We start from the raw sequence: 27,805 nt of genomic DNA on the forward strand, positions 1-27,805 counted from the left end.
TACAGAACCCCCTCCCGCATACACACATGCACGCACACACATACGCAGAGAACCCCCGGCACTTACACACACATCCCCTACCTCGTCTCGGCGTCTTCGCACTCCCTTGCCCCGCTCCTCTGTGGTGCGCGCGCACCACAGGTTTCTATCTAAACAGCCAATCAGGAGGCAGAACTCCTTTCAGACATGCTCCCTCTCTGGTCCGCTAGCATTTTTAACTGCACGGTGCGTCATGTTTACATTTGTCTAGTCCTTCTTTTGTCTCTACACCCTTGTGTTAATGTTTTACATCTGTTACAAAGATGGCGGGAACCAGCGTTAGTAGAAAACAAAGTGAACACATTGACATACTGTTAAAGCAGGTGATGGCTGGTGCGAGGTCTACCTGCCATTCCCTGAACAAATGCATGACTACATACGATGAACAATAGCAGAATGGATGTACGTCGCCACCCGGCATGCTGAAGGCAGTATTTCTACGACTGAAATATCCCCTTCATCCTTTCCTCCACAGGGCGATGCAGCCCCGCCGCGCAGTATCAACCACGCACGTTTTTCGAGGCAGACGTGGAGCGGACAGCTCGCGCCCTTTCCTCCAGGTTGGGAACAAGGCAATTTTTGATGCACTGTTAGGTGAGAAATGGGTTTGCCTCGTCATTGCCACCAGGGCAGATTTCGTAAATGGTACTCGTGCAAAAGTACAAATCTTCCCACCAGCGTAGCTAGGGGGGGGGCGAGGGGGGCGGTCCGCCCCAGGCGGCACAATTTCAGAGGCGGCCGCGGCAGTGGAGGCCCGTTGCGGCCGCAGCGGCCTTTATAATTTATTTGTGAACACAGAGTCCAGACCCTAATAAATTATAAAGGCCGCCGCGGCGATCCTACAATATGACAGAAATTCAACGGACATGCGCCTCAGCATGATTAATCACCACCACGTTCATGACGTTGTGACGCAGTTACAGGCGGCGGTAGGAGGGCTGCTAGAGTTAAAATAAATCACGGCGCAGCAGGCACTGATCTTATCACTGCGCACGTTGTTAAAATTTCTCTCTGGTAAGCCTAAGTGCGCTCGTGTGATTTCTAAAGCGCCGTACTACCAGGCAGTGGAAAGTGCAGCGCATTGTTTTTTATAATATAAATGTATAAGGTGGCAGGGCATTCACACGTTTCCCTACTTTCCCCCGACGGCTGGCTGGTGTGCCAGTTTCTCTCTCTCTCTCTCTACGGGAGGATCGGGTCGGTGCACAGACAAAGGATTGAGGAGACGCAGCTACTGCATTGCAATTTTGAAGGAATGCTTTATAATGCAAAAGAAGCTATTTAAAACAAACTAGCCCCAAACCTACTTTTATAGAAGTTCCTGGGTGTTATCAGGTCCTCCTTCCCTTGTCCCATGATGTGACAGGATGTTTCAACTTCCTGCCCGCCAGCCGGCCCCCAAGGCACCGAGGAATTAATTGCTGTTCCTCTGCAGCCGGTGTTCGAGAATTGATCATCACCTGTTCGCCTCATGACCTCAACACTATCCTGTTTCTATGCCCTGCCCAGGCAGTCAGAGCCCAACTAGTGTCCCGGATTCACCAGCTTGTAATTTAGGGAACATGAATGCTGGGTAGAGGTAGTATTACCCCATAGTATTTGTAAACCCATAGGGGTCTTGCTGTGCTAGCTGCATCACAGAGGAACATGTCATCTATGATTTCTAATATTTAAATATTTGATGTTGTAGAAGCCTGGGGCCCTAAAAAGCCAGGGGCCCGGGGAAAGAGCCTGCCTGCCTCCTTCTTGTGACAGCCCTGCACATGGTCAAGTAGACCACATCCAGAGAGAGCAGCACTTCCTCGTAGAGTCTCGTAGTGAGAGCAGGTGGCACAGCTTGAGGATACAGTGCAGGACGGCTCGCTGTCTGACTCTTAAGAGACAGGCTAACGATCTTGCTGTGACACGCAGGCAGCTCCTCTCAGTGGATCATTCTATCAAGAGACCACACCAGGTAAGTCAGATATTAATTTAATAATCCGCTCTTGAAATTCAAAATGTTGATTAAGAAAATGGTGTAGGGACTCCAGCACAGCATAGCGCCTTGTAAATGGGTACACTACAGTTGTCTGTGCTGTAAATGCAGGCCATCTCCGAGTTTTTCTGTACTAATAAATCATCAAAACTGCTAGTTTAGTTAAAGGGTTTAATATCTTGGCTTGACAGTGGTACTACAAGCAGCATGAGACTTGCTTAGTCAGAGATAAGGCAGATAATTAATATCCATGCTGGAGAGAGCTGTCTGTGTCAGACTTTTGTCTCGTGGCTGTTTTCACTCACTATTAAGTAGAGCAGAGAGTTTATATGCATACTGCAAATAAAGTTACCAGCATATTGTATTGTAATGAACTGTATTATATGTAGATAGCTCAGTGGGTTCATTCTTTTGTCACAGAGAACCCTTAGATTTTTGTGGTTCAGCCACACCTGAAGCTGAGGTTGGGGTGGTGGGTGCTGATTATTTAAAAATTAAATAATTGCTTTAAAAGCACATGCTACTGAGTTGGACTTTCTTATTGCTCAAATCAGTGTGGTTTTCGAAATGTGTCTGTTTTCATGGACTCCATTGCATGATTTTGGCCGCAAGAAAGTGTAGCTCTAACTGTCATACATTTAGTTGTTAAATGTCTTTCGTTTCGTAAATCCACTGAATCTATGAAATTTCACACATAAGCAATCTGAAACATTAGCAGCTATGCTCAAATGTGTAATTTCTGACATTTGTATGATTCCATCGTCTTCACTGCTTCATTTTTCTTGCGGGAAAGTGTCACTCATAGTCGTTGGAATGTCACTCATAATTACACAGAAATTATGAAAATGTCACTCATAGCAATCTGAAACCTTGGCAGCTATGAGGAGTGACACTTTCTCACTGGCAAAATCACTCAATAAAGATGAAGGAAACCTATAAATACCAGAAACAGGTGCAAAGCAGCTGATCTTTGCAGCATGCATTTTAACCCTATATGCACAATTTTATGGAGAGTCAAAACTGCTGCTACACAAGTAACTATCAAGCAGGGGCTTTTACACCCATGTCTAAGTCTGTCATCCTGTCTTCCCGCTCAGCCGCAGGTGCGGCTGAACCACAAGTAAGAAAATGATCTCTATCGCAAAAGCAATAGCCCACTGAGCGGTCTACACTAAATACAGTTACTGATGTCCTGATGTCAAGGTACATTTTTATACACAAGCGCACCACCCTGTCTCCCAGCTAAGCCGGAGGTGCGGCTGGACCAAAAGTAAGAAAATAATTGCTGTTAGCGGTAATACTACGTGTCTCTCGGACCTCTTTCAAGTGCTCGCCGTCCTTTTTCCCCAGCACCCAACCCCCCATACCTCCCGCCCCCACGGGGGCGGCAATCTAAAGGATAGCCCCGGGCGCCACAAGCTCTAGCTACGCCCCTAAATCTTCCGCACCTCTCAACTCTCACAGATTTATACTTCTGTATTGACATAGGAAACTCACTGGCTCATGAATTTTGAAACTCCAGGACAACATTTGTTCGACTTATATTTTGGCTTCTGGTTTGCCTAATGCTGGAAAATTATGCATTTTGTGGAAGTTATTCGCTCCTCAGTAAATTGGGCTTGAAATGTGCTTTATCTAAACCCATCCCTTTCTTTTTAGCATCAAACATGTAAAATAAATCAATTAACCTATGAAAGGGTACTCTGCATTTGAGAAAACAATGAACTATGAGCCTGCCTCGAAGTGGTGTTAATTTTTGGAACCAACGCACAGTGTAAGAATTTTCGTAGGTAGGGCGCTACACAAAACAAGCATTGCCATAGCCAATAGGTCTTGCTTTTGGGACCTTATAGTATTTAGTAATGCAGCACAATATCCTTGGTGCAACAACATCAACTGTTGCATGGCTAAACACTTATAAGGTCTCAAAGGCGAGACCTATTGGCTATGCCAATGCTTGTTGTAATTTGTTGTTTTTAAGTCAAAATCTTAATATAGAACATTGAGCTCTTATCTGTCATGAAAGAGCTGCATGCAAACTGCATGGTATATGTTAGAGCTATCTGTTTTTTGCCCCGTCTTTCATCATCCTAATCTTGCGAAAAGGGTTCATATGGGTAGAAAAGAGAACACCAAACAATGATGTTACATTTTACATTCTGAATTTGTGCTTTTCCAGAATGAGGTCTCTTAAACTTTATTGCCTACGAGTATCGATGGCATGTCACTCCTACACCCTGTAGTCTGATATTACATTTCCTACACACTGATTTACATACATATGTGTGTGTGATGTAAAGTGTTTTGACACCTTACACTGGTATGAGTGGTGCTATAAAACTGAATTGATCTGGGAGACAGTGGTTATGGACACATGAGGGGCACTGTTAAAGGGTGCTAGTTAGGGAATCCGTGGTAGAGGTGGCCATTGGATGGGGGGCGCTAACAGACATTGTTGCACAGGGCGTAGCCAGTGTTAAAGCCGGCCCTGGCTGCACAAAGGAGAGCAACAGTAGCTCACAAGCTACTGGTTGGAGACCCCAGGATGCATGAGAACTCTGTCTTCCTGGGCAGTTGTCAGGCACAGACAAATAGGCAGCCCTGCTTAGAAATGTTGACACTTTTAACACGAGAAACCTCTCACCTACCTCTTACACCTACAATCTACCCTATGTCATCACTCAGGAACAACTAATCCGCAGACTCTTACTAAAAAGGACCTCAAAGAATTTCTTTGGATATCCTTTTCTCCATTCTCTCTCACTTCTGTTCTGGGTCGCCACCCTCCATCGGGATGCAGTCAATACATGTCCACTGTGCAGGGGAGCTGTGTTTACTCACCATCACATCATGCAAAATGAATCCCACTGTTCTATGCACTTAGATTTTCATCACACGAGTCTTACTACTAAGCACTTGCTACGTATCCACTGCAAATACATGCCCATAGAATGTAATGGCAAAGATCTGTGGGTCACACAGAATCTCTCTCTGGGCTTTCTGAGATGATCTATCTGGAGCTCCATCAGCTCTTCTTCTGCTCATCCAAGCCGCCTTATGGTTGTGAGCTCCCCTTCATTGATTGCTATAGTCCTCTGACCCCAAAATCATTTCCCCTGACTTCAGCTATATGATTTTCTCCAACCCTTTCTACCATCCTACCCAGACCACACTCATTTTTACCCATCAACCTTGAAACTCCTCTGCCAAGTTTCAGTTCCTCTGCCCCCACATCACCCCACAGACTACTATGCCAGCATCAGACAGCGTCTTCTATCACTCAGAGTTTAACAGTATTGACGTTTTAATCACTTTGCATGCTCTGATTTTTCAGCAAATAGTTACCAGTGCTATATGTGCCCTGAAGAGGTGGGGGATTCTTTGGGTGAGCTGAATAAGAGTCATGTATAAGAACTATTTTTTAAAAGGGATGTTCAAATATACACATGCTAGAATCACATAGATGTCTTCCAGCTCCCTTCTCTTCAAGATCCTTCTAAGCCTTTAGGCGTTGGTCCCCCTGCTAGTCCTGTTCCAAATTCTGCTTTTCTGGGTTGTTTTGGTCCTTTTAATCATCATCCTGTCCCTGGCCCAACTAGTTCAGGTCACACTGGTACATGTTTCCTGAATCTGGTGCACTTGGTTGTAGTCCTTCTTGGCCCTGTTCTTCCTGGCCTTGCTCGTTGTTCTTCCTGTGCCATCTGAACCTGGTTCTACTGATCATGATCCTGCTGGTCTGCTGGGTCCTTATCCACCTAGTCCTGTAGTCCTGGTTCTACTAGGACTGGTGTGCCTAGTCTTCCTGGTTTGGCCCACCCTGATTCTCCTTGCTTTGGTCCTTGTCAATAGTAGTACACCTGGTACTGCTTCCACTGATCCTGGCCCTCCATATTAGATCATCTTGGGCTGGGCCTGGTCATTTTGGTCCTGGTCTAGTCCCACTGGTCTTCATGGCAACGGTTGTCCTGGCTCCTCTTCTCCTCACCAACCCGATCTTAACACCCGAGTTCCTAATCCTGCTGCTCCACTTGGAACATCATGCTCTTTGTTCGAACCTCTCTGGTCCTCTTAGCCCTGTTCCTGCCCATTCTGATTCTTCTAGGCCACCTATTTCTCCCCCATATGGTCCCTGTACTTATTGGTCCTAGTCCAACTTCTTCTGACCTGACTTGATCTCCGGGTCCTCCTCCAACATGTCAGGCCTTGGTCCTCCTGTTTGTTGTCATCCTGAGCTAATTTGTTCACTTTGTTCTGATCCTCCGTGTTAAGGTCATCCTGTTCTTAGCCACCCAACATGGTCATCATTGCTCCTGTCATCCTGGTTTTCTTTGTCCTGGTCCTCCATTTCCTCCTCATCCTGGTCATGCTTGTCCTGTTATTCCAGGTCCTGATACTCTTGTACCTATGTTACTTGAGCTTCCTATTCCTCTTGTTTGTGGTCCCACTGGTACTCCTTGCCCTGGTCTTTTTAGCTCGTGTCCTGCTGGCTCTGTTTGCCTGGCCATATTCTCTTGATTCTTCAGCTCCTGTTCTCCTAGTCTTCCACCCTGTCAGTATGGTTTGACTAGCAATGGTCTTCTTATTCCTCATCCGCACAGTCCATGTTCTCTTCCTGGTTTCTGCCCAATAGGATTGATCTTTTTGTTTCTGGTCCTCCTTGTTCGGGTCTTTGCATGCCTAATCCTTTTCGTGCTGGTTCTCCTGGCCACCCCGGTACTTTAAGGCCACTTCTCCTAGCTCTTCCTTTTCGTTCCTGATCATCTTGACCCATGTCCATTTGACTTGGCCCTTCTGATCCTTCTCACCCTGATCATCCGATCCCTAGTATATTAGTTCCCGGTCCTGCTGGTCTCTTCAGTCTACTTGGCCTCTTGTGTCCTGGTCCTCTTAGGCCATGCCCTCTTAGCCCTTGTCTTCCTAGTTTAGATCATCAGTGTCCTCATGGTCCTGTGCCTTGTGCTCATTGTCCTTCTGGCACTGCACCCAATGGTCTGGGCTCTCTTGGTCCTAGTTCTCTTTGGGTCCTCCTGAGCCTCATTATTTTGGTACTGGTCCTCCTGAACATCCAGGTCCTGTCCCCTTAGTCTTTCTGGCACTGGCTGTTCTGGGACTCTTGATTTTCCTCACCCTGGTCCTGCTACCTCCAGGACCTGGTCTTTCTGCTCCACTTGGTAGTCTGCGCCCTGGACCTTCTTCTCCTTTTTACTTGTATTATAAATTATGCCTTTTGGCCATCATGGTGCTTCTTGGTTCCCCAGCCTTGGTCTATCTGATCCTGTTCGTTCTGGCCCTTTTAGTCCTGGTCACATCGTCCTGGTTCTCCTCACCATCAGCCCCCAAGCCTTGGTACCGCTGAACTGATCCATCTTGCTACTCATTTCTTGGCGCCAATAGTGTATGTCCTCCTGGTTTGGGTTGTCCCGAATCTCCTGGATCAGTTCCTTGTCTATTTAGTCCTACTGGTACTTCAGCCTTTAATCTAGGTCCTCGTGATCCAAGTTCTCATTGTTCTGGATCTCTTGAGCCTTGTCATTTTAGTCCTGGTCCTCCTGGCCACCACTGTCTAGTCCCTCTGGTCTTCAAGATTCTGGTTGGCCTTCTTACATCCAATCCTCTTCACCATGGCCTTGCTAACTGTAATGATTGCTGTGTACCACTTGGTAATCCGAGCCCTGTTCCCCTAGGTCCTGATCTTCATGACCAACTTAGCCCTGATTTTGGTCCTCCTCCTCATGATCCTTTTAGGTAATGTAGTCCTCATGCTCTGATCTTCTGTGTGCCCTTAGTACTGCCCGCCCTAGGGCCATATTACATAAAGTGCCCCGGGGGCGCAACTGGCATTTGCAATTGATTTGCGCGTCTCGGGCCACTTTGGTATTACAGAAGGGGCTGCAGACACTTCTGCAATACCTTCTGTATATACATACCGAAAGCGCTGACAGTGCGCCACCTAAAAGCAGCCCTCTGCAGGGAATAAAGGGGGACCTATGGATATCCAAGACATCCCCTTGCAGGCGGGTGCAGTCACTGACTAGACCCGCCTGCAAGTGGATCTCTATTCCCCTTTAAGAGTGGAGTGGGGTTGCCACCTGCCCTGCGAAAACACAGAGCGGCTGATTGCTGCATAAATACTCTTTTACTTTTAAATATACTGGATTGCCATTCTCCTGTTTCTTGCTGTTGTGCCGTTTTCCTGGAAGTCCAGTACCACATTTTGGCAACGAGGTTGACCAAGAAGCCCACAGCAGCAGGTCTGGCAGCAATCAAATCCAGGAGCAACTGACTCAACTGTGAGTCTCAGCAGTATAAATAAAGCTTAACAGATTTGAAGGGAAACATGCATCTTCTAACAGAACAAAGCTGCCCTCACGCTGAAGCATGTTTCAAAGGAAAACAGAATGTCTATAGCATGGACATTATGGCAAGCACAGAATGTACAGCACATGAGTGAATGAAAGGAACACTCACACGCGTGCACATGCGAGAATGCTAACAATGCCTGAGCAGAAACCAAGTCACATTACAACAACAAGCAACCAACTTGACCAACCAACTGGTGGTGACAACACAAAGCTGTGAAATGCAAAGGGCCAGTGCCAGATGACCCAGCTATGCACGCTGAGGGCACCAAAGAGTAATAAGTAAAAAAATCCAGACCTTCTGACTCAATGGGGGGAGCACACAATAGTGAAAAGGCTGGGTTTTAAGGGAAGTGTCTCATCCAAACACAGCATCCAACCCACACATGTCCAGGCAGGCAGATGTTTCTGGCCCCATCTCTATGTCCTGTTTCTCTTTGCCCACAGTGCAAGGGAATCTTCTCACATCTATCACACAGTAAGTAGGCCTTGTAGCTCATTACGGTGAGCTATAAAGGAAAGAATACTCTCCGTCAGACTAAACTGCAGACTTGAGTTTCATTAGTCCACTCTTTAAGGTTGCCTAATCATTATAATCTCATATTCAGAGACTGTGAGGATAGGGGAAGAGCAAGGTCATTGGATTGACGGACAAACTTTGGATGCATGCAACGGGACCACAACTATTTAGATATTGTTGCTTGAGCAGTGTACTGCACCCACAGATCTGTTAGTATAATACATGACAGTTTGCTACAAACCCTTGTTGCTTGTGTTTTCCCCCCCAGATGGTTTATGGTCAAGGTTACATCTGTGGCCTGTCTTTTAACAACAGGGACCTGAACAACACCCAGCGCCTGACCCTAAAATGTCCACCACTGATCTCACATGGCCAAGCCTTGTGGCTGAAAACCCCCTGTCTCAGAGCCACAGTGATCAACAACCACGACCTACCCCTGTTCCTCACCCTCTGCCGGAGGAGTCCGAACCGCATGGCCGATCCCCGGTGGAGCTGCTCCGACAGGTATAGGGGAGACTGGCTCTGGCACACCGCTTTAGCTGTCACCTACCCAGCCGGTCTTCGGACATGTGTCTCGTCTTCTCCTCCGCAGATGCCTCCTTCCTCTGGACTTCCAACTCTTCCCCGCTCTGTTTTTTTTCCCCTCCTCTTTGCTCTTTAATTGTTTTCCCGTTGAGACCTAGCTGTTTGGCTGTTGCCCGGTGGAGCTACCCGATAGCTAAAGAGAAGATGGGCTGTGGACTTCCTCCTCGGCCGTCACCTACCCAGCCAGACGTTGGGCAGACTTTCCTTTCATCTCTCCATCCTATCTACCTCCTACCCACCTCCTACCCGTTTACCCCACCCCCTTACCCTTCTAAGCTTCATTTATTTTGTCTTCTACGCTTTTGAATTGTTTTTCTAGTAACTGATGTAACTTGTAAATGATGTTATTTTGTAATTCCTGTGGAACCTTATATAAAGCGCTCTGATTACGGGTCTAGCCAGCGCTATATAAAACACTCAAAATATAATTTTTTTTTTTATTAAAATGATCTTCTCACTGAATTCCGTCCTGAACTTCTCTTCATCACTGAGGCCTTTCGGGGGGGCGATGCTAGCATATTTGTGCATGAAGTAATCCCTCTTGGCCATAAGTGGTTCCCCGGAATCAACCAAACAAAAGAGCCCGTGGGCCTGCTATTGTCTATAAATCTTAGTTATGAGTTCTCATGGTACCTGCGAGTTGTTTTCATTTGCTCTTCCTTGATTATCCCGTGTGTATTCAATATCTGGTTTGTCCAACCAGATAGAACTGTGGCAAACCAAACAATGCCCTTTCTGGAGGCTCCTAACAGCAGGCCTACCCAATCAGTTGGCCTTAACCGGGATCCAATATTTTCTCCTCAAGCCACGTGAGTTCTAAACTGTACCTAATTCTCTGTTCTGACAGCTACACCATCCAGGTCTCCCTCCTGCTGCTTCCCAAAAGACTGACATGAACAAGAAGACCCATTGCATATTTGTCAGACTGTGGGACAAATCATGCTACTTCCACCCTGCATATGTTAGTAAGTCCTCATCTTCTTCAAAAGAAGCATTCTCTTTAATGGAAAAAAGAGTCCGAAATGTGGCCAAAAATGGTATACCGTCCAACTCTGTGCTTTACCAACCAGTTGAGAAGCTACTATACAATCAACTATGATACTGCAGAAGCAGCCTCTCGGACCCACTGCCATTGCCACGTGTTCTGAGGGTGGCCGAAGATGGTTTCCTAGAATTGGGGACTTTTGTACCATCACAGGGGGAACTCCGGTCTGGTTGTAACATGGGTAGGGTTCTCTCTGCTTTTCTGGCTGACGTTGCAAGGTGGAGGAGCTTGCTTTTCACCCTGATGGGATAGGCGGCCCTATTCAAAATGATTACACTCCCCAAGTTCCTCTCTGCGCTCCAGAAAACCAACTATCCAGTCTCCCAGAGGGTGTTTGATACGATCAATGGAGAACTGAGGACCCTGCTATGGGATGAGCGCTACCCAAGAAGTTCGCTCAAAACACTACAACGTAATCAATACAATGGAGGGCTCGCGCGCCTGGATATTGATGGATACAACTGGGCAGCTTATCTTATAAATATAAATAATTGGATCTATGCACTATGGGAAAACCCTACATTTTGCCTTGAACTGCTCTGTTGGAACACAGTCCCCATCTACATTATCTTGACGGAGGGAGGGGCTCTCAGGCGATGCCACCGCAAACATTGGTCGCACTGGCCGCGTGGAGTAAACCCACGAAGGTTCTCGGATGGGCTCATAAGATCACTAGAGAATCGCCCCTCTGGAAAGCGTACTGGCTGCGGGAGCTTGTGAAATTGCAAGGCTTTGAACTGTGGGATTCCATAGGTATTTCTAAGGTGGGTTTCCTCATTATAGAAGGAATACCTGATACACCCAACACAATTTCTAAAGTACGCCAAGCTGAGGCATGCCTGTCACACTGAAGGGATAGTAGGGGCAGAGCAACCCACATATGCTCTGTTAGAGGGACGAATATTATCGGACAAATTGGGGAGAGGAGCAATCTCCGCCACATATAGAAAGATTAACAACAACATGCCTGAAACCCTGGGCTAGTTAAGTGGGAGGTGGCAACAGGATGTGGGCGAATTTGAAGACATAGACTGGGAGGCGGCATTGATGAACCTGTGCGAGGTAGCTATCAAATCATGTCTATGTGTGATACAGGTCAAAATACTCCACAGGGTCTATTTGATCATCACAAGCTACATACTTTTGGGAAGGCGTCTACCCCGAACTGCTTGCGCTTTGATGCCACTATGGGCACTTTTATTCACAGGCTCTGGGACTGTCTCCGCATACAATCATACTGGACAGCGATCCTCCAGGAACTCTTCACCATTTTGGGGGTCTCTCTCCTGCTTGAACCGAGGTTTGTCTTGTTGGAGATCCGCAGTGACGTGGATCTCCTTCATTTTCACTTGCTTTTCAGGTCATTGGCTTTGGTGGTGGCCAAGGGAGACGTCACCAAGTACTGTGGTGCATCAGAGGTACCCTCCATGTAAGAATGGAAGTGAAGGATGGACCTTTACATGGCAGCAGAAAAAGTGACGCACTGTAGTAGGGGTTGTCCCCGCAGGTTTTACAAGATAGGGGGATTATGGAGGGCCCATTATGAGTTGGGGTCCCTAGAGGGAGACCTTGGTGTGACACAGGGCCAAACTCCTAGTCTGCGGTAATAGATAAAAGGGTGACATGCGAGGTTTGTTGTGTTCTTTTTTCACATATGGTGTACTCGTGTGTCCTACGTGGTGTGTTAAGCATCTCAAAATAAAACTCTACTATTCTATTAACAACTATATCTTGGCAGTGATGTATGAAGTGTGAGACTGTAATGTCTCTGTTGGTTTGTGTATCTATATGAAAACAAAAAATTAAAACATAGTTTTAAATAACTATTTTACTACAGAATATCAAATAGAAATACAAAGGAGGCACTACCAATGCCTCTGATGCTGTCTATCCAGCTCAAGGAATTCTCAAAGTCCTGTCTGAAATTCCTACTCAGATCCAAGCACTGCAGCATCAATTGCACTCACTATTTCGAATATGATGGTCAGCCACATCTTCAACAGTGCTGTGGCTCTTGACTGGTCACACATATGCCCATTCTGGCAAAATGTCAGCACCCTTCTTTAGCACTTGCTTCACAATCATCTTTCACTGTTCTAGTTCTTCTCTGATTTATCAAACTCGGGCGTCTTCAAACTTTGTGCATTGTGCTGCAAACTAAGATCTTCAGCTGTTCCTTTCCCTCCAGCAAACTTCAAAAAGCTCCTAAAGTTCTACTCTGCTTCCTCAGTGGCTTGAAGCAATTTCAACCTTTATACAGAGAATCATCCTTGATACTGTGAAACCCACATGTATAAAAACAACTTTTGAAGAACTCCATGCTTGGATCGAGTGACCTAGACAAATCTAGATCACTTGCAAATGGCCAGACCTGTGTATGCTCATTGAAAGGTCAGCGTTCATGCACTTAATAAATACATTGAGCCCAGGGACTCCAAAAAGAAGTCTGGTCATCATCCCTCCCCCACAGGCCTAAAACCTTCATCAGCGCCACATCGGATGACTTTACGACACAAATGTACCAGAATAGGATCGTGACCCCCCATACTTTGCAACCACTTTTGGTACAATTAATCCCCTGCCGTCATGATGCACATCTGTGAGTCAGAATTAAAGACAAAGCCTTGTACTCAATTATATCTTTCCTCTTGTTGTGTGTTAGCAGTCTAGTAGCTGGGTGGGAGGAGCTAGGTGGTCAGGGACAGGAAGAGGCGGAGTAGGGACAGGATGAGGTCAGTTAGAGTAGGGACAGAGAAGGCACTGGATGTAGATAATAAAGCTCCAGTTGAAACACAACAAGTGTCTGTATTTACTTGTAGCAAGATGCTACAACTGGCGACGAGGGTGGGATGGGCATGAAAGCAGCCCACAAGACCCACGAGAGTGCCCTGTCCCGTGCAGCGCCGAAAAGGAGAAAACGCGGCTGTGCAGAGTTGCTGCCTGATGAAGAAACCAGCAGCAGGTGACCCTATCCCTCCCCGCAGTTGAGAGGGACCCAAGAGGGAGCCGAAACACCGAGCGTTGAATCGCTCGAAGAGGAGACGCTGTTCGCGCCGAAGCGCGACTCACGCGTGAAGCGTGCAAAACGGGTGAGCACTGTGCATGCAGAAGTCGAGAGCCCACCCCGACTCTGCCAAGCCCCAAAAGTGAAAGAAAAGTGCCTTGGGGTGGAGGACGTCGCCCCCACGAAGGCCTGCTGCCCCCACGAAGGTCTCCTGCCAAGCGCTGTCGAGCGCGGGGAAATTTGAGCCCGAGTGCGGCCCGACGTCGGAAAACCTCACGCCTGATGCGTGAGTGTTGGCACGCTGTCGCAAAAAAAACGCGGGACCCTGCAAAGTAAGGCGGGAGCCCACCCCAACCTCACCTGACGGTGGCGAAGACCAAAGGGAGCCAAATCTGGAGTGTGTCGACCCTGGAAGCGACTGCCGGTGAGTCCTGTGTGAAGAAACAGGGTCGAGTGAAGAGAGAGAAAGTAGTGCCTGCAGACAACTACGTCGGCCATCTTTGAGTCAGGCAACTTTTGGGACAGCCTCCCTGTGCAAACTGTAGGCGGCCATTTTGAGGTCAGGCGAACCAAGTTCAGCAACAAGCATTGGCGAACATAATAAAAACAAGCATTGGTAACGATAAGGAAACAAGCATTGGTAACCAGAAAGAAACAAGCACTGTCAAAAACAAATGAACAAGCAGTGGCGAGAAGAGACAAACAAGCATTGACGAGAGCAAATAACAAGCATTGGCGAGAAGAGGTACAAACAAGCATCGACAAGTCTCCAACACTAACGTTTGTGGTCCCACAATGTCGCTATCACCGCGGCGAGATGACGTCAAGCCCCTCTTTGCAGGAGGATCACATTTGAGGGCCCCAGAACCAGTCACCATAACAACAGGTGGAAGCATGGGCCCCAAGTGGCAGGAATGGCTCGAAGACTTCGAGGACTACCTCGAAGGATCCAAAGTGACTGTTGACAAGGACAAGCTGATAGCTCTCCGGAATCTAGCTGGGCGTGAAATCAGTAAACTGATCAAGGATCTCCCTGCCGCAGACACCGGAACGTATGACAAAGTGCGCGACGCACTAAACAAGAGATTCCTCCACAAAAAGAATGTGGACTACAAGCGCCATGCCTTCCATCAGGCACGTCAAGGAAAAGACGAGGCAATGAGCACATTCATCACTCGACTGCGGCGACTATCGAGGCACTGCGACTTCGACAATTTTTCAACCGACGCCGCCATCAAATCTCAGATCATAGAGGGGTGCCACTCAGAATCCCTCAGGAGACGACTGCTGAGAAAGCCACAAGAACTGGAAGACATTGAGGAACTGACTCGCGTCTACGATCAAGCTGAAGAGCATGCTGCCACCATTGAATCGGGACGCAAAGTGAGCAATGAGCAAGCACATCGAGTTCAAGACCGGGGTGGCGGGCGAAGACGCTCGAGAGACAGTCAGTGGACATCGCGACCGTCGTCTCGCTCGAGGCGCTCAGATCACAGGAGGCGGGAAACCGGCCGAAGAGAGAAGAAACCTGAAAGGGCAAGGAGATGCTTCAGGTGCGGATATGACTACCCTCACGTGGATGTTTGCCCTGCCATGGGCCAGCGGTGCAGAAAGTGTGGTCGTACAAACCATTTCGAAGCAATGTGTGGCGAATACAACAAAGAAAGGCGAAGTGGAACTGGGAGGTCGTCCCGATCGGACACCAGAAAGCACCACGTTAGAGCCGTCAATGACACAGACGCAGGGTCCTCCAGCTCACCTCATTCCAGCAGGGTGTCGCACAGATCGCGATGGGACCGCAGATCCCCGTCCCGGAGCTCCAGATCTTCATCTCGAGGCTCCGAATACACGAAGCACTATGCAAACATGATCGCAGACCCAGATCAATTGAAGAAGTACCCTCGGTTGCACATCAAAGTAGGGAATCACGACACCAAATTCGTGATGGACAGCGGAGCTTCGCTGAACTACATCCCTGTCACCGAGTACGAGAGGATGCGCCCCAAGCCGTCGCTTGCTCATGCACCTGTACTCGTCTACACCTGGATGTCAAAGAAACCCCTGCAATATCTTGGCAAATTCCCGACTACACTTGCACATGACAACGTCACTATTGACGCAGTCATTCATGTCATCAAAGGTCCCTAGGCTGACTGCTTGCTCAGCCTGCCGACTGCGGAGCGCCTCCGTCTCGTGGAGATCCTCTTAAAAGTCTGTGATGACCAGAACATTGTCAATCGTTTTCCTCGCCTTTTCATTGGGCTAGGGAAGCTGAGGAACCGTCGGATACACCTACATGTTAACAAGCAAATCAGGCCTGTTGCTCAACACCCCCGGCGCGTTCCTTTCCACCTCCAAAAGGCTTTCCTACTTCAACTCCAGACGCATGACTGAAGTCACCGTAGATGCCAGCCCCGTAGGGTTGGAGGCCATCTTAGCGCAATATGACCATGACTCTGACCAGAGACGTATTGTTGCTTATGCTAGCCGCAGCCTGTCCAACCCCGAGAAGGCGTACTCACAGCCTGAGAAGGAGAGCCTTGCAGTGGTCTGGGCATGTGAACATTTTCATGTCTTCCTCTACGGCAAGCACTTTACCCTGATCACGGATCACCAGCCGCTAGTCACCATCTACGGCAACCCCCGTGCAAAAATGCCCCCCAGAATTGAGAGGTGGGGCCTGAGGCTTCAGGAGTATACCTTCACGATCGTACACAAGCCGGGAAAGTCTGAAAACCCAGCAGACTACATGTCTCAACACCCACCTGCGTCAACCAACTCTCACCCTTCGATTGCCGAGGAATACATCCATTTCGTAGCTGACCAGGCGCTACCTCCTGCCATTCCAATGGATGTGATCCGAGACGCCACCGCACAGGACAACCATCCTGCAAAAGGTTCTCAGCAAGATTCGAGCCAACAGGTGGAGGCATGACCCTCAGGATGAAGACAGTGAGCTGGACACCAAACACGAGCTGCAAGCATTCCGGCATGTCCATGAAGAACTGTCGGTGACCTCAGACGGAATCATACTGCAGGGACAGCGAATCGTGATTCCCAGAACTCTACAGCAAGGTGTCATTGATCTTGCTCATGAAGGCCACCGGGTAGTTGTATCCACGAAGCGAGCGCTCAGGGAGCATGTGTGGTTTCCTCTACTAGACCAAATGGTGGAATCCACCCTGAAAGACTGTCACCCGTGCCAACTGACAAGCAAAGGTGATCCCCCGGCCCCATTGCAAATGACCCCCTTACCGGCGGGAGTATGGCAAGAAATTGCTGTGGACTTCTACGGACCATTGTCTTCTGGCAAGTACGTGATAGTCATAGTCGATGAGTACTCTCGCTTCCCATTCGCACAGTTCGTACCCTCCACCGGTGCCTCCAGTACTCTTAAGGTGCTGGATGAATTATTTGCCACCTGAGGTGTCCCTAGAGAGGTGAAGACAGACAATGGTCCTCCCTTCAATGGACATGACTTTGAAGCATATGCCCGACACTTGGACTTCCTTCATAGTCACACCTCTTTGGCCACAAGCAAACGGCGCCGTTGAACGCTTCATGGCCACAATCAAGAAAACATTTCAGCAGGCCTGTGCCGAAAAGAAGGACCTACAGATCGCTCTCAACGAGGTCCTCAGGGCCTACAGGACAACTCCCCACTCGACCACTGGCAAGTGTCCTGCCACGCTGATGTTAGGTCGCCCCATGAGAAACTGAATCCCAACCTGGGATGGAGCACTGCGAGCTATATCACCCACCCGCAACCATCTAGAGATGGCAGAGATGGACAAGAGAAATAAGGACAAGATGAAGTCGTATGCCGACGCAAAGCGAAGAGCAAAATCACCTTCTGTGCACGAAGGAGACTATGTACTAGTGAAACAAGACCAACAGAAGAAAACAGACTGTCGTTTTCGTGATGAACCACTACTGGTCACTCGGCAGAAAGGCACCATGCTGACGGCGGAGTCTGACCACCGCCGAGTTACGAGAAACGTGTCTCACTTTAAGAAGTGCTCCCAGGACTCGACCGGATCATTGCTTGACCCCACTGTGTCACCAGATCCTGGAACCCCTGATCAACATGATCCAGAGGCTCTGAATAACTTGGATATACCCCAGACTGAAGAGGACACCGTTGAAATGAACGTAAGGCCGCGCCGCAATGCTCAGCGACCAAAGAGACTCATTGAAGAGATATGATTGAATATGTTATCAGTTTTGTTAAGGAAGGGGGAGATGTTGTGTGTTAGCAGTCTAGTAGCTGGGTGGGAGGAGCTAGGTGGTCAGGGACAGGAAGAGGCGGAGTAGGGACAGGATGAGGGCAGTTAGAGTAGGGACAGGGAAGGCACTGGATGTAGATAATAAAGCTCCAGTTGAAACACAACAAGTGTCTGTATTTACTTGTAGCAAGATGCTACACCTCTCTAGACATCTCAAAATAATCTTAGCTCCAGCTTTCACCCCTCTGCCTGCCCATTCATCTCTGGCATACCACTGGGTTCTGTGATCCTGCCAAACTTGTTAACATCTACATGAGGCCGACTGCATTATCTTATTGAGTCTTTCAGCCCTGTTTGAAATTCTGAGGGTGAAACACAGATTGTGCTGAACCTGGAACCCGAGTCAGCCTGTGGCTGCACTTAGCCCATGTCACACTGGAGGTCCACTGTTAATTTGCTCATAAGCAGGCATCAAGGTTTATTTAGAAAACTACAAGCTGGCCACTGTGGCTTCTGAATGCTCTCTGCGGACCAGGCTGTGTGGATAGATGTTTAGGGGGCGCAGGCATGGCTGGCACGGGGAATAGTTTTGTAGTATACATTGGCACCTCATACTTTTCAAATGAGTTTAATGGGCACATGCCACATACTGTATTTGGTTGTAAGCTAGGTACCCACTTGTTACAACTGCATTCACGGGTGGGCAGGCCACACTGGGACAGGTACTAGGACCAGGTAGGTATGACAGGGTTTCTAGGGTTTTAGGTTCCTAGGACAGATATGCAGGCTACTATGAAAGTTTTCTAGGATGGATAGACTGACCACGCTCATAATATTACCCATGATATATATATATGCGCCCATCACAAAGTGTGAGCTGATTTGTAGGAATGTTGGACAGGCATTCTGTGTAGTGTGGGTGCGCATGACAAGAAGATAAACGACAGTTCAGCACTGATAACCTTATTTTTGATTCTGATACACAGAATCAGTGAGGAACCAAGTGAACGGGTCACTTGGTTGACCAGGATAGGATCTGCGGGTCACTTGGTTGACCAGAACAGGATCAACTGGTCACTTGGTTGACCAGGACAGGATCAACTGGTCACTTGGTTCACAAGGACAGGATCAATGGGTCAGGACAAGATCAATGGATCCTAGTTCACAAGGACAGGATCAATGGGTCACTTGGTTCACAAGGACAGGATCAATGGGGCTTAGTTCACACGGGCAGGATCAATGGGGTGACTTGGTTTCAATGCCTCACCTGCTTGTCGTTTGGTGAATGGGGCTCTATAGTCAGCAAATGAGTGATGATGGTGAAATTGGCAAGGTCAGTGTGCAGAATGTGCATATAGTGTTAGCCATGTTCCCTCCGAGCTGAGCACCTGTGAAATCATCAACGGAGTACATTAAAAAAGCTTTTCCTGTGCCAATAAAACTTTGAGCAAGAGAAGGCATTTCAAAGAGTTATGTGCAGAACAAAAGGAATCAAAGTTAAGCTGGAAAGGCAGAGTAAACTTGTTCAGAGCAGAGGAAGTAAAGCAAGCTTTTTGTTTCTTTTCCACTGCTCACAGTTTCAGTAAAGACATGGTTTTCAGCATCAAAAGTGCTATTGTAGCTCTCGGATTTCTCTCTGCAGACACAAGCAGCTCCAGTCTCTACCCCCTACGGTTCTCCTGATTCTCTGTGCTTCTGCAGCCCAGATCACCCTAGGACATCTCAATGTAAAAACAATTGTGATTGCAGTGGTGAAAAGTATTCGACCCTCCTTTTTAGGTCGAGCTTCGATCGACCTGTTAGATCTCTTCTGTAGGGTTTGGCAAACCCACTGATTGCCATTGATTACTATCTGTGGCATTCAGAAATGATGGCTTGTTATTGGTGCATTTCTGTAAAAGTCCCTCCTTTGTATGTTTAGCTCTTTCCAGCGATTTTACTCAGAGAGCATTTTGGTCGGCCATCACACAGTACAGCGTGTGATGGCCTCTCTTCCCTCCTCAGAAAAGAGGATACCATCTTCTATTTTAGATTTCTTCAACCATGTGCTCGCTGCATTGTGGGCCTTGTAGTTTGGCCTTTTAAACAGTTTCATCATGGGCTCTGTTGGACCTGGCCCTTTTCTGGCAGGTTCACCCCGAAACTTTTTGCTTTATCCTAGCCTGTTTCTGTCACCTGGTGTTGGTGATTTTAGGCCTCTGCGCACTTTTTCACTGTGGTACAGTGTAAAGTGCGTGAGCTCCCTGTGTATGTGTAAGAGTGACCTGCCCTTCCATAGGAATGCATGGGGAATATGTGTGACCATGGTAGTTCCTGATGTGTGGAGAGTGCAGGGTCAAGTTTGGTATGTGCCAACTCGTGAGATTGAATGCTGCGTAATGATGTATGCGGCATGAATGTGTCTAGTGTGGAAGTGCCACTTCTAGACCTGGGTGTGCGTGTGTAGTGAGTCTGCTGGCACGTGATTGGCTGGAGCCTGGCTCCAGGAAGTCTGGATGGGTCTGCCCAGTGGTGAGTGTTGAGATTAGCATGCTGATGTGAGGGGAGGTATGCACCTCGGTCCTGAATAGGGCTGGGCTTTCCCCACACAATGCTGGCTCCGCCCCCTGTGGTGCGACTGACGACCCTAGCCTGACAAGTGAATGGAAGGGGTGGCTGAGCTCATCAAAGGGGCTCCCAAACCAGCTGCGCCTGGTTTTTCCCCTACCCTGCACCTTTAGACAAAGGGATTTGCTGTATAAAAATGGTCTGTGTCCCCTTACAAAATTTTCTTGTTCTTCACTTGAATCCTGCCAGGGGCGTGCTGCTGCTTGGGCCCAGGGGAAGGCTTGCCTCCCTGGGCCCTGCCCAGCCCCTAGATGTCCTACCCCTGGATGCTGGAGGATTTTCCTTATGGGGAGCTGTGTTGCTCCATCGTTATTCTTCCAGGACTGCTGGGACTTCTTTTTGCTGGCTGTTAATGATGCCAGGACCTTGAGCAGTGCCCCAGCGCCTTATTTTGGGCAGGAAGTGCTTTATTTTGTCTTTAGCGCTTGAGAGCACTTTATTTTACTTATAGCGCTGGGAGCGCTTTACTTTGCCCCCAAGCGCTTAGTAGCGCTTTTATTTTGATTCTCGAGGGTGCCCACCCCTCGTTTTTCACCTCGAAGAGTCACCGCCATCGGCCCGGGGGCCGCGATCAGCCTCGGAGCGGCCGCGCTGTGATTGGCTCACTCTGGGGGGGCCTGACGAAGAAGCAGCGCAGTCATTGGCTGACTGTTGGGGGCTCGCCCCGTGAGGCCGCGCTGGGATTGTCCCAGCCGGGAACAGTGCCATGTCAGAGGGGGCTCGTCGGAGGAGACGCGCTGGGATTGGCCCAGCGCTTGTGGAAACCCCGCGTGAGAGAGAAGAAGCATGGCGGCCGGTCGACAGGGCTCCCGTGAGCTGAGGGAGCCCTGCAGCAAGAAGAGAGGAAGCCGCGAGTGAAGCAGAGCCCCCCGACCAGCCCGGTGAGTGTTGAAGGGCTGGGGGTAGGCGGGGAGCTCCGCGGGTGGCAGTGCCTGATCGAGGCAGCGGGCCGCTTCTCCATTTTTATCGCGATGTGTTTTAGAGCCCCGTAGGCTCTCACGATGGCCCGTGTCCTGCCCTCTGTTTAGGGGGGCATAGTTGGTGCAGGCAGGGCGGCCCCGGTTGGCAGTGGGTCACCCCAACGTTGTCTAGAGCCCACGAGGCTCCCTGGGGGCATTTGTGTCTAGAGCCTCGAGGCTCCCACGACCACGGGGGCATGGTGATTTAAAGAGCCTGTGTGGCTATCCCCCTGGCCCCATTCCTAAGCACTGGTGTTTGGGGACATATTTATTTAAGGAGCCAGTAGGCAAAAGGGGTACAGTGATTTTAGAGCCTGTGTGGCTCCCATGTGGCACAGTTTTAGAGACAGTGTGGCTCCAACCCCGTTGGCGTAGTCCTTGTTCTAGGGGCTAGTGAGGGCCCTGGTCGCAGTATTGATTCCCAGCTGCCCAGCAATTAGTGGGCAGCTGCACCGTTTAGGCGCCAAGGGAGAGAGAGTGTCCCTGTGTGGGACAGAGATGGCACAGAGGTGCCAGGCCTTCTACAGCTGCGCAGCACTTAGTGCCAGCTGCAACGTTTAGGCCCTGTTGATTTTCCCAGCTGCCCAGCAATTAGTGGGCAGCTTCAACGTTTAGGTTTGCGCCGGTGGCGCACCCCTGACTGGCGCTGCATTGGCAGCACGCCCTGACATTCTAGACACATGGCTTTTTGAGTCTCCTTGTTGGATGGCCAGTTGGCCAGGGGGCTGGTATGTGGGTAGGGCGCAAGGCCCTAATGTGATTTATGCGCTAATCTGATTTAAATGTGATTTTTGCGCAATGTGATTATGAGTTTATTTTACCTATGTAGGTTTATGCTAGTGAGATGTTTTCACTATGTGAGTTACGCCCCTAAATATGATTTATTCTTAGGAGGCAGAGCCTAATGTGTTTAGACTAGTGAGGAGATTGCCTACTGTATTTTTACCGGTTAGGCCCAAATGTGAATTATGCGTAATGTGCTATGCCATTATGCCTGTGACACCTCTGAATGTGTTTTATGCATTAGGTGTCTTACCTACACCTCTGAATGTTTTTATGCATCATGTGTTTTCCTTCCCTACACCTCTGAATGTTGTGATGCATCATGTGTAATATGTTCATGCTTATACCCCTACAGGTATTGTGATACTTAGGTTATTGTGTTTTGCCTAGTATAGTTTATACTAGAGAGGTTATGTGTACATGCGTGATCTAGGCCTATGGTTATTAGTATTGCGTAGTGTGTACCTACCTTTACCAGTAGTTACTGGTTGTGTCCTATAATTGTTATCTTGTGCTACTGGAGAAGTGTGGCTCAATGGTTAGAGCGGCAGACCCTGATGCAGAGGTCTGGCCCGGGACCAGGGTTCAATTCCTGCCTTGGCTGGTCTCGGCGGATCTTGGGCTCATAATTCCTTGGACCTGATTTCTCGCCTCGGTGCCTACTCTAAGCATGGGTCCCACACTGCAACTCTGGGCAATAGCTTGCTTAGTCGCCACAAGGGCCCCCTACAGCGCTAGGTATGCCTGGTTGCACCCTGGGGATGCCCAGGAGTGGACATTTCACGGGGAAACCAGGAACGGTTCCCTAGCGGTATGAGTACAGCGCCAGGACACTTAGGAGTATCAGTGCGCTTTACAAGTACGTCTACATTTACATTTACATTACTTATTCCAAGTTCTAGAAGTGCTATTTCTGCTAAGTGTTGATTCTGACAGTGGCCCATGTGGCCCTGTCCTGTAAATAATCCCTTTGTGAATATTGCCCGTGCCAGTTGGCACAATGTATATTGTGTGATTACTAGCTGATGTGTTTTTGACAATACAGAAGTTATTATTATATAACCTTGTGTGGAGTTCCTTTTGTGGTGTGCCTATGATGTTGTTGCTGTTGTGTGCGTGCGCAAATGCTTTACACATTGCCTCCGGGATAAGCCTGTCTGCTCGTGCCAAGCTACCAAGGGGGTGAGCAGGGGTTATCTTGGCGTGTGACCCCCTTGCCCTGACTAGAATGGTGGTTTCTGCCTGGCTTTGGCGCAAGCCTTAGCCAACCAGAAATCCCAGTTCTAACAGGCTCAAAAAGAAAATTGTCTTTCTTACGTTTCTTAGCACCCAAGATAATATGCTGCATAGCTAAAAACCTGCAAGGTCCCAAAGGCGAAACTGATTGCATTGCAAATGCTTGTTTAACTTATGTATATCTGCTTTCACTCTAGCTATACGTGATCCGATGCTATCCAAGCCTTGGACCGTGCCCCTATGCTCAATGGTGATTCTTTTCTCTGTACAGACCTCCTAATAATTCATATTGTTGACTCACTGGGCCAGCCCACAGGTGGCGTGGGCAGGGGAATTATTACCATGAATGTTCATTCCTTCCTGTTCCTAGCAATCATAGCATTGCTCTGTGAACACTGCATGTCCCTGTGCATCAAACCCCCAGGTGCCTGCTGTGTCTAGAGTCGTGTCTCCTCAGCTCCTCTACTCAGACTGACATTGGCCTTATTTCAGGCGGGTATTTCAACATATTTCTTCTTGTTTGGGAATGCCAGGGACATCCTGGTGGTCTGGAACAGGAAGACATCACTTGGCCCCAACCTGCTGGGAGAAAAGACCTCTGAGTGAGTCGGGGACGTTGATTTTTTTGTTCTTCAATCACGAGCTCCTCCTTAGGGATTTGTCGATTTCACAGGTTGGGTTTTCTGGTAGGTGTAATTGAGTGCGTTGTTTCCGTGTCAGATAAATCTGGGTGTGGGACACCAGACCCGCTATTAACTGCGCAGAGTGGAATCCACCGGGAATCCTGCTCCACACAGATTTAAATCGGTTTAATTCGGATTTTAAGGCAGGTAAAATGGGGTGCGTTCTTCCTGCTCCAATCTGTACTCGGTATTGTGCAGAGATGGCTTTCACCCCGGCAGATGTCCTTTTCTGGGCCATGGCTCTCTGCAGTTGCAATGTTTCCAGCAGCCAAGCATAGTGGAAGCTGTCCTCCAGCCTTTTTAAAAGTTGTTCCCTAGTGATAGCAACGGTGGGGCTTCAGACAACGGCGTGAACCTTCTACAAGAGAAAGATCTCTATCTGCAGCCCAGCACGAGAACAGTCCTAAAACTGGCCCTGAAATAGGTCAAGGGAGGTTCATTTCTGTCAATAAAGCATATGTTGCTGTTAAAGCACTACTTAAGCATCACGATGATATAAGCAGCCTTTATATGCTCTCCTAGAGCTCATGGAACGCGGTGCTCATACAGCCACGAATAATAATAATGTAAACATAAGAAACATTTATATAGCACACACTGTAAGTTAAACTGACTCTTGGCGCTTTCTAGTTGTCGGACCTTTATAACTCAGGGGCAGATTTACAAGGTCTGGCGCGTCTCTGCAAATCAGCAGGGATGCGCCACAACACTTGCGACACGCAAAACTACCCGTGCGCCACCACTGATGCGCCGCATTTACAATGCGGCACGCCAAGGCGCATGGATGGGCAGATGCGTGTCACATCCCCTGACGTAATGGCGGCGCATTGCTGATGTCACGTCGCAAGTGCGACACGGCTCCAGCAAGGCTCGGGGGCGCCCTATGCCTAACATGCTGTGTCACTCCTTACGCCTGCTTCAAGCAGGCACAAGGTTTTGACGCAGCGTGGCCGTAAAAGTGACTCAACGGCGTCACTTTTACGAGGCGTACCTGCGAGGGAACGCCCACCATGCGCCGGAACGCCCACATGAAACCTTACGCAGGTTTCATGTGGTGCAGGGCTATACAACGTGACGCATCTCCCTAGATGCGTCACATTGTAAATACGGCGCAACATGGTGAGTAGTTTACGCCGCCACTACATCACTGAAGTGACGCAACGCCGGCGTAAATGTGGCGCAAGGGGCTTGTAAATCTGCCCCTCAATATTTATCAACTTTGAAATTAAAAAGGCTTTGCTGGAATCAAGCAGCTATCAGTAAGTTGGCCAAATACATTTGCAGCAGGCACGGAAGCCACTCAGCTATCCTGATGGAGTTTGCATTGAGGCTTGCGTTGCAGTCTACTCTGGAGAGTGGAGACGGTAACCTATGGGTGTGCATCTTCGCAGGCTGAACATTTTCTAGTAACGCATCTGACTTCCGGCTCCTCTGTTTTCTCAGCTGTGATCTGCTGCAGTTTGGAAGTGGGCCGTGAACGATGCTTCATTTGTTGAAAAGAACGTAGGGGCCACATGAGCTTTCAGGAGCCGCTGGCGCTGCCCCGAATGCTGGCATTGCAAAAACCCAGCGTTGCCCTGCCTTAGTTCTGCCTCTTGCCTCTTTCTCCCGCCAACTTACAGTTAACGGCCTCTTCATCTTGGTCTTGCAGGTTCATTTCCTCCCTGCTTTCTACATTTGTCATTGTTTTCCTTCCCCTTCCTTTTTCTTTGTCCATTTCAACCTTTCTCTGCCATGCACTGGGTGACAGTTTGATTAAAAAAACATATGTTGCAGTCTCTAAAAAAATTAGCGTTGTGCCTACCACCTGCACAAATGAACAGGGGCTTAGCTTGGTCAATAACATTTTTGGGGGGCGGAGTGGGGGTGAGATTCAGATTTCCCAATAGCCACACTGGGATATCTTGATAAAACATTATAGGAGAAGCAAGAAAGGAGGGGAGTTACGGTCAGTGGAACGAGACAGGTGAGCACTTAAAACACATGTTTCAAACTAATCAACATTTTTAAGTCCTTCAAAACAGAGAGGTGAGGGACAGAGGGTGTGTTTTATGTTTTTTGGAGTGCTGACATGTAAAAATCCCAGGTAAAATCCGACAGACACTTCATCATAGCCGACAGAAAGCCCTTGTACCAACTCTACTCCAGGTCACATTTTTAGGGGGTTGTAACACGCCAATCACCCCCTGTAGCTACGCCCCTGCCCACGAGGCACTGGTTGTGTCTTCAGTGCCTGGGGGCGAAGGCCCAGGCTGTGGATGTGTTGTCAGCCTGCTCTATACAGGGCTAGGGTTGCAGATCATAGCTCGGCTGGGAGGGCACAGAACTCCCCCAGCTTCAAGGAGGGCGCCTTCCTTCCATCCCCTCCCGTTGGATGCTGTGCTCCAGGCCGCTGACGCCTGTGGTCCTTGTGATAAGCAGCGCTTCCTCCCGCGTCTGATAGAAGCCCCCAGAACAGAGTGGGGCCGGAAGCTGGTCATGCCTGCTGGGCTGGATCCGGGCCACGGCCCTTTAGTCACCCCTTGGGAAGAGAGCCCCAGAACTGCGCCTGGCACTGCCCGGAGAAGCATGGCCGCCACCGGGAGGTCCTCGCCTGTCCGTTCGCTCCTTCTCTGCTTCCTACAGGCCCGCGTGGCCCTCGCCCTGAATCTAGCGGTGGAACACGCCCAGGTGTACTCCGGGCCTCGGGGCAGCTACTTCGGCTTCTCCCTGGACTTCTACCGGGCCAGCGACGGCAGGTAAGGCACCACAGGGCCCTCGGCTCTGCTAGTACCAGGGGCATCACAGGGCCTGCGGCTCTGCTAGTACCAGGGGCATCACAGGGCCTGCGGCTCTGCTAGTACCAGGGGCATCACAGGGCCCGCGGCTCTGCTAGCACCTGGGGCACCCGGGGGCCCTTGGCTCTGCTAGCTCCAGGGGCACCCGGGGGCCATTGGCTCTGCTAGCTCCAGGGGCACCCGGGGCCCTCGGCTCTGCGAGCACCAGGGGCACCCGGGGGCCCTTGGCTCTGCGAGCACCAGGGGCACCCCGGGGCCCGCGGCTCTGCTAGCACCAGGGGCCCTCGGCTCTGCGAGCACCAGGGGCACCCGGGGCCCTCGGCTCTGCGAGCACCAGGGGCACCCGGGGCCCTCGGCTCTGCGAGCACCAGGGGCACCCCGGGGCCCGCGGCTCTGCTAGCACCAGGGGCCCTCGGCTCTGCGAGCACCAGGGGCACCCCGGGGCCCGCGGCTCTACTAGCACCACGAGAGAGGCCAGCTCAGCGGGCAGAGACCTGGTTCTTCAGGGTGGACCTGGGTCCTTGCTCACTCTATGGGGTTATTTGGGTTTGGGGGACTACAGCCTGTACAGCCTGCCATATTCAGAGAGCTCTGCCTGCCTGGCTGAGATCTCTGTTCCCTTCAGAGAAGCCACCATGGCTCTGCCGAAGGCCCTGTACCTCTGCTGGTTAGCTGACATATTTCATGTGACCACTTAGCTAACTTAAAAAAAAATGGAAACACACTCTCTAAGCGTAGTACATTTAAAAAAAACAATAAACTAATGACCCGCAAGCCTGGAATTTGACACTTTTGGCATATTCTCTTAGGGTGTGGGGGTTAGGTTTATTTTTGTCTGGTTGGAACCAACAGGCCTTAACCAGAGATCATGATTGGGGAAAAAGTAATCAGAACGGCCACCCTAAATAGGGAGAAGCTTCCTAAGTACTACACCTGAGGCCCAAAGTATGTTAGGCCATCAGTCTAAGGGTTCTTGCGAGCCAGCGGGGGACAGCTGTCAGAAACAT

At 49.3% G+C, this 27,805-nt stretch overlaps 1 protein-coding gene across 3 annotated transcripts in view; it reads left to right on the plus strand.

The window, feature by feature from the left end:
• Positions 1–972: 972 nt before the first annotated feature.
• ITGA2B (integrin subunit alpha 2b) overlaps positions 973–27,805 on the plus strand; it is a 298,569-nt gene continuing 271,736 nt past the window's right edge. For 2 of the 3 annotated variants that reach the window (XM_078645165.1, XM_078645166.1), the window contains exon 1: positions 26,338–26,759. In XM_078645165.1, coding sequence (XP_078501291.1) covers positions 26,500–26,759 — 260 coding nt within the window. In that variant the 5' untranslated portion in view covers positions 26,338–26,499. Of the gene's footprint in view, positions 1,054–1,729; positions 1,994–26,337; positions 26,760–27,805 lie in introns of those variants that run through there. The other variant, XM_078645167.1, reaches the window with a different exon arrangement.

The sequence above is a fragment of the Lissotriton helveticus genome, chromosome 5_1 (assembly GCF_964261635.1).
Source record: "Lissotriton helveticus chromosome 5_1, aLisHel1.1, whole genome shotgun sequence".
NCBI lineage: Eukaryota > Metazoa > Chordata > Amphibia > Caudata > Salamandridae > Lissotriton > Lissotriton helveticus.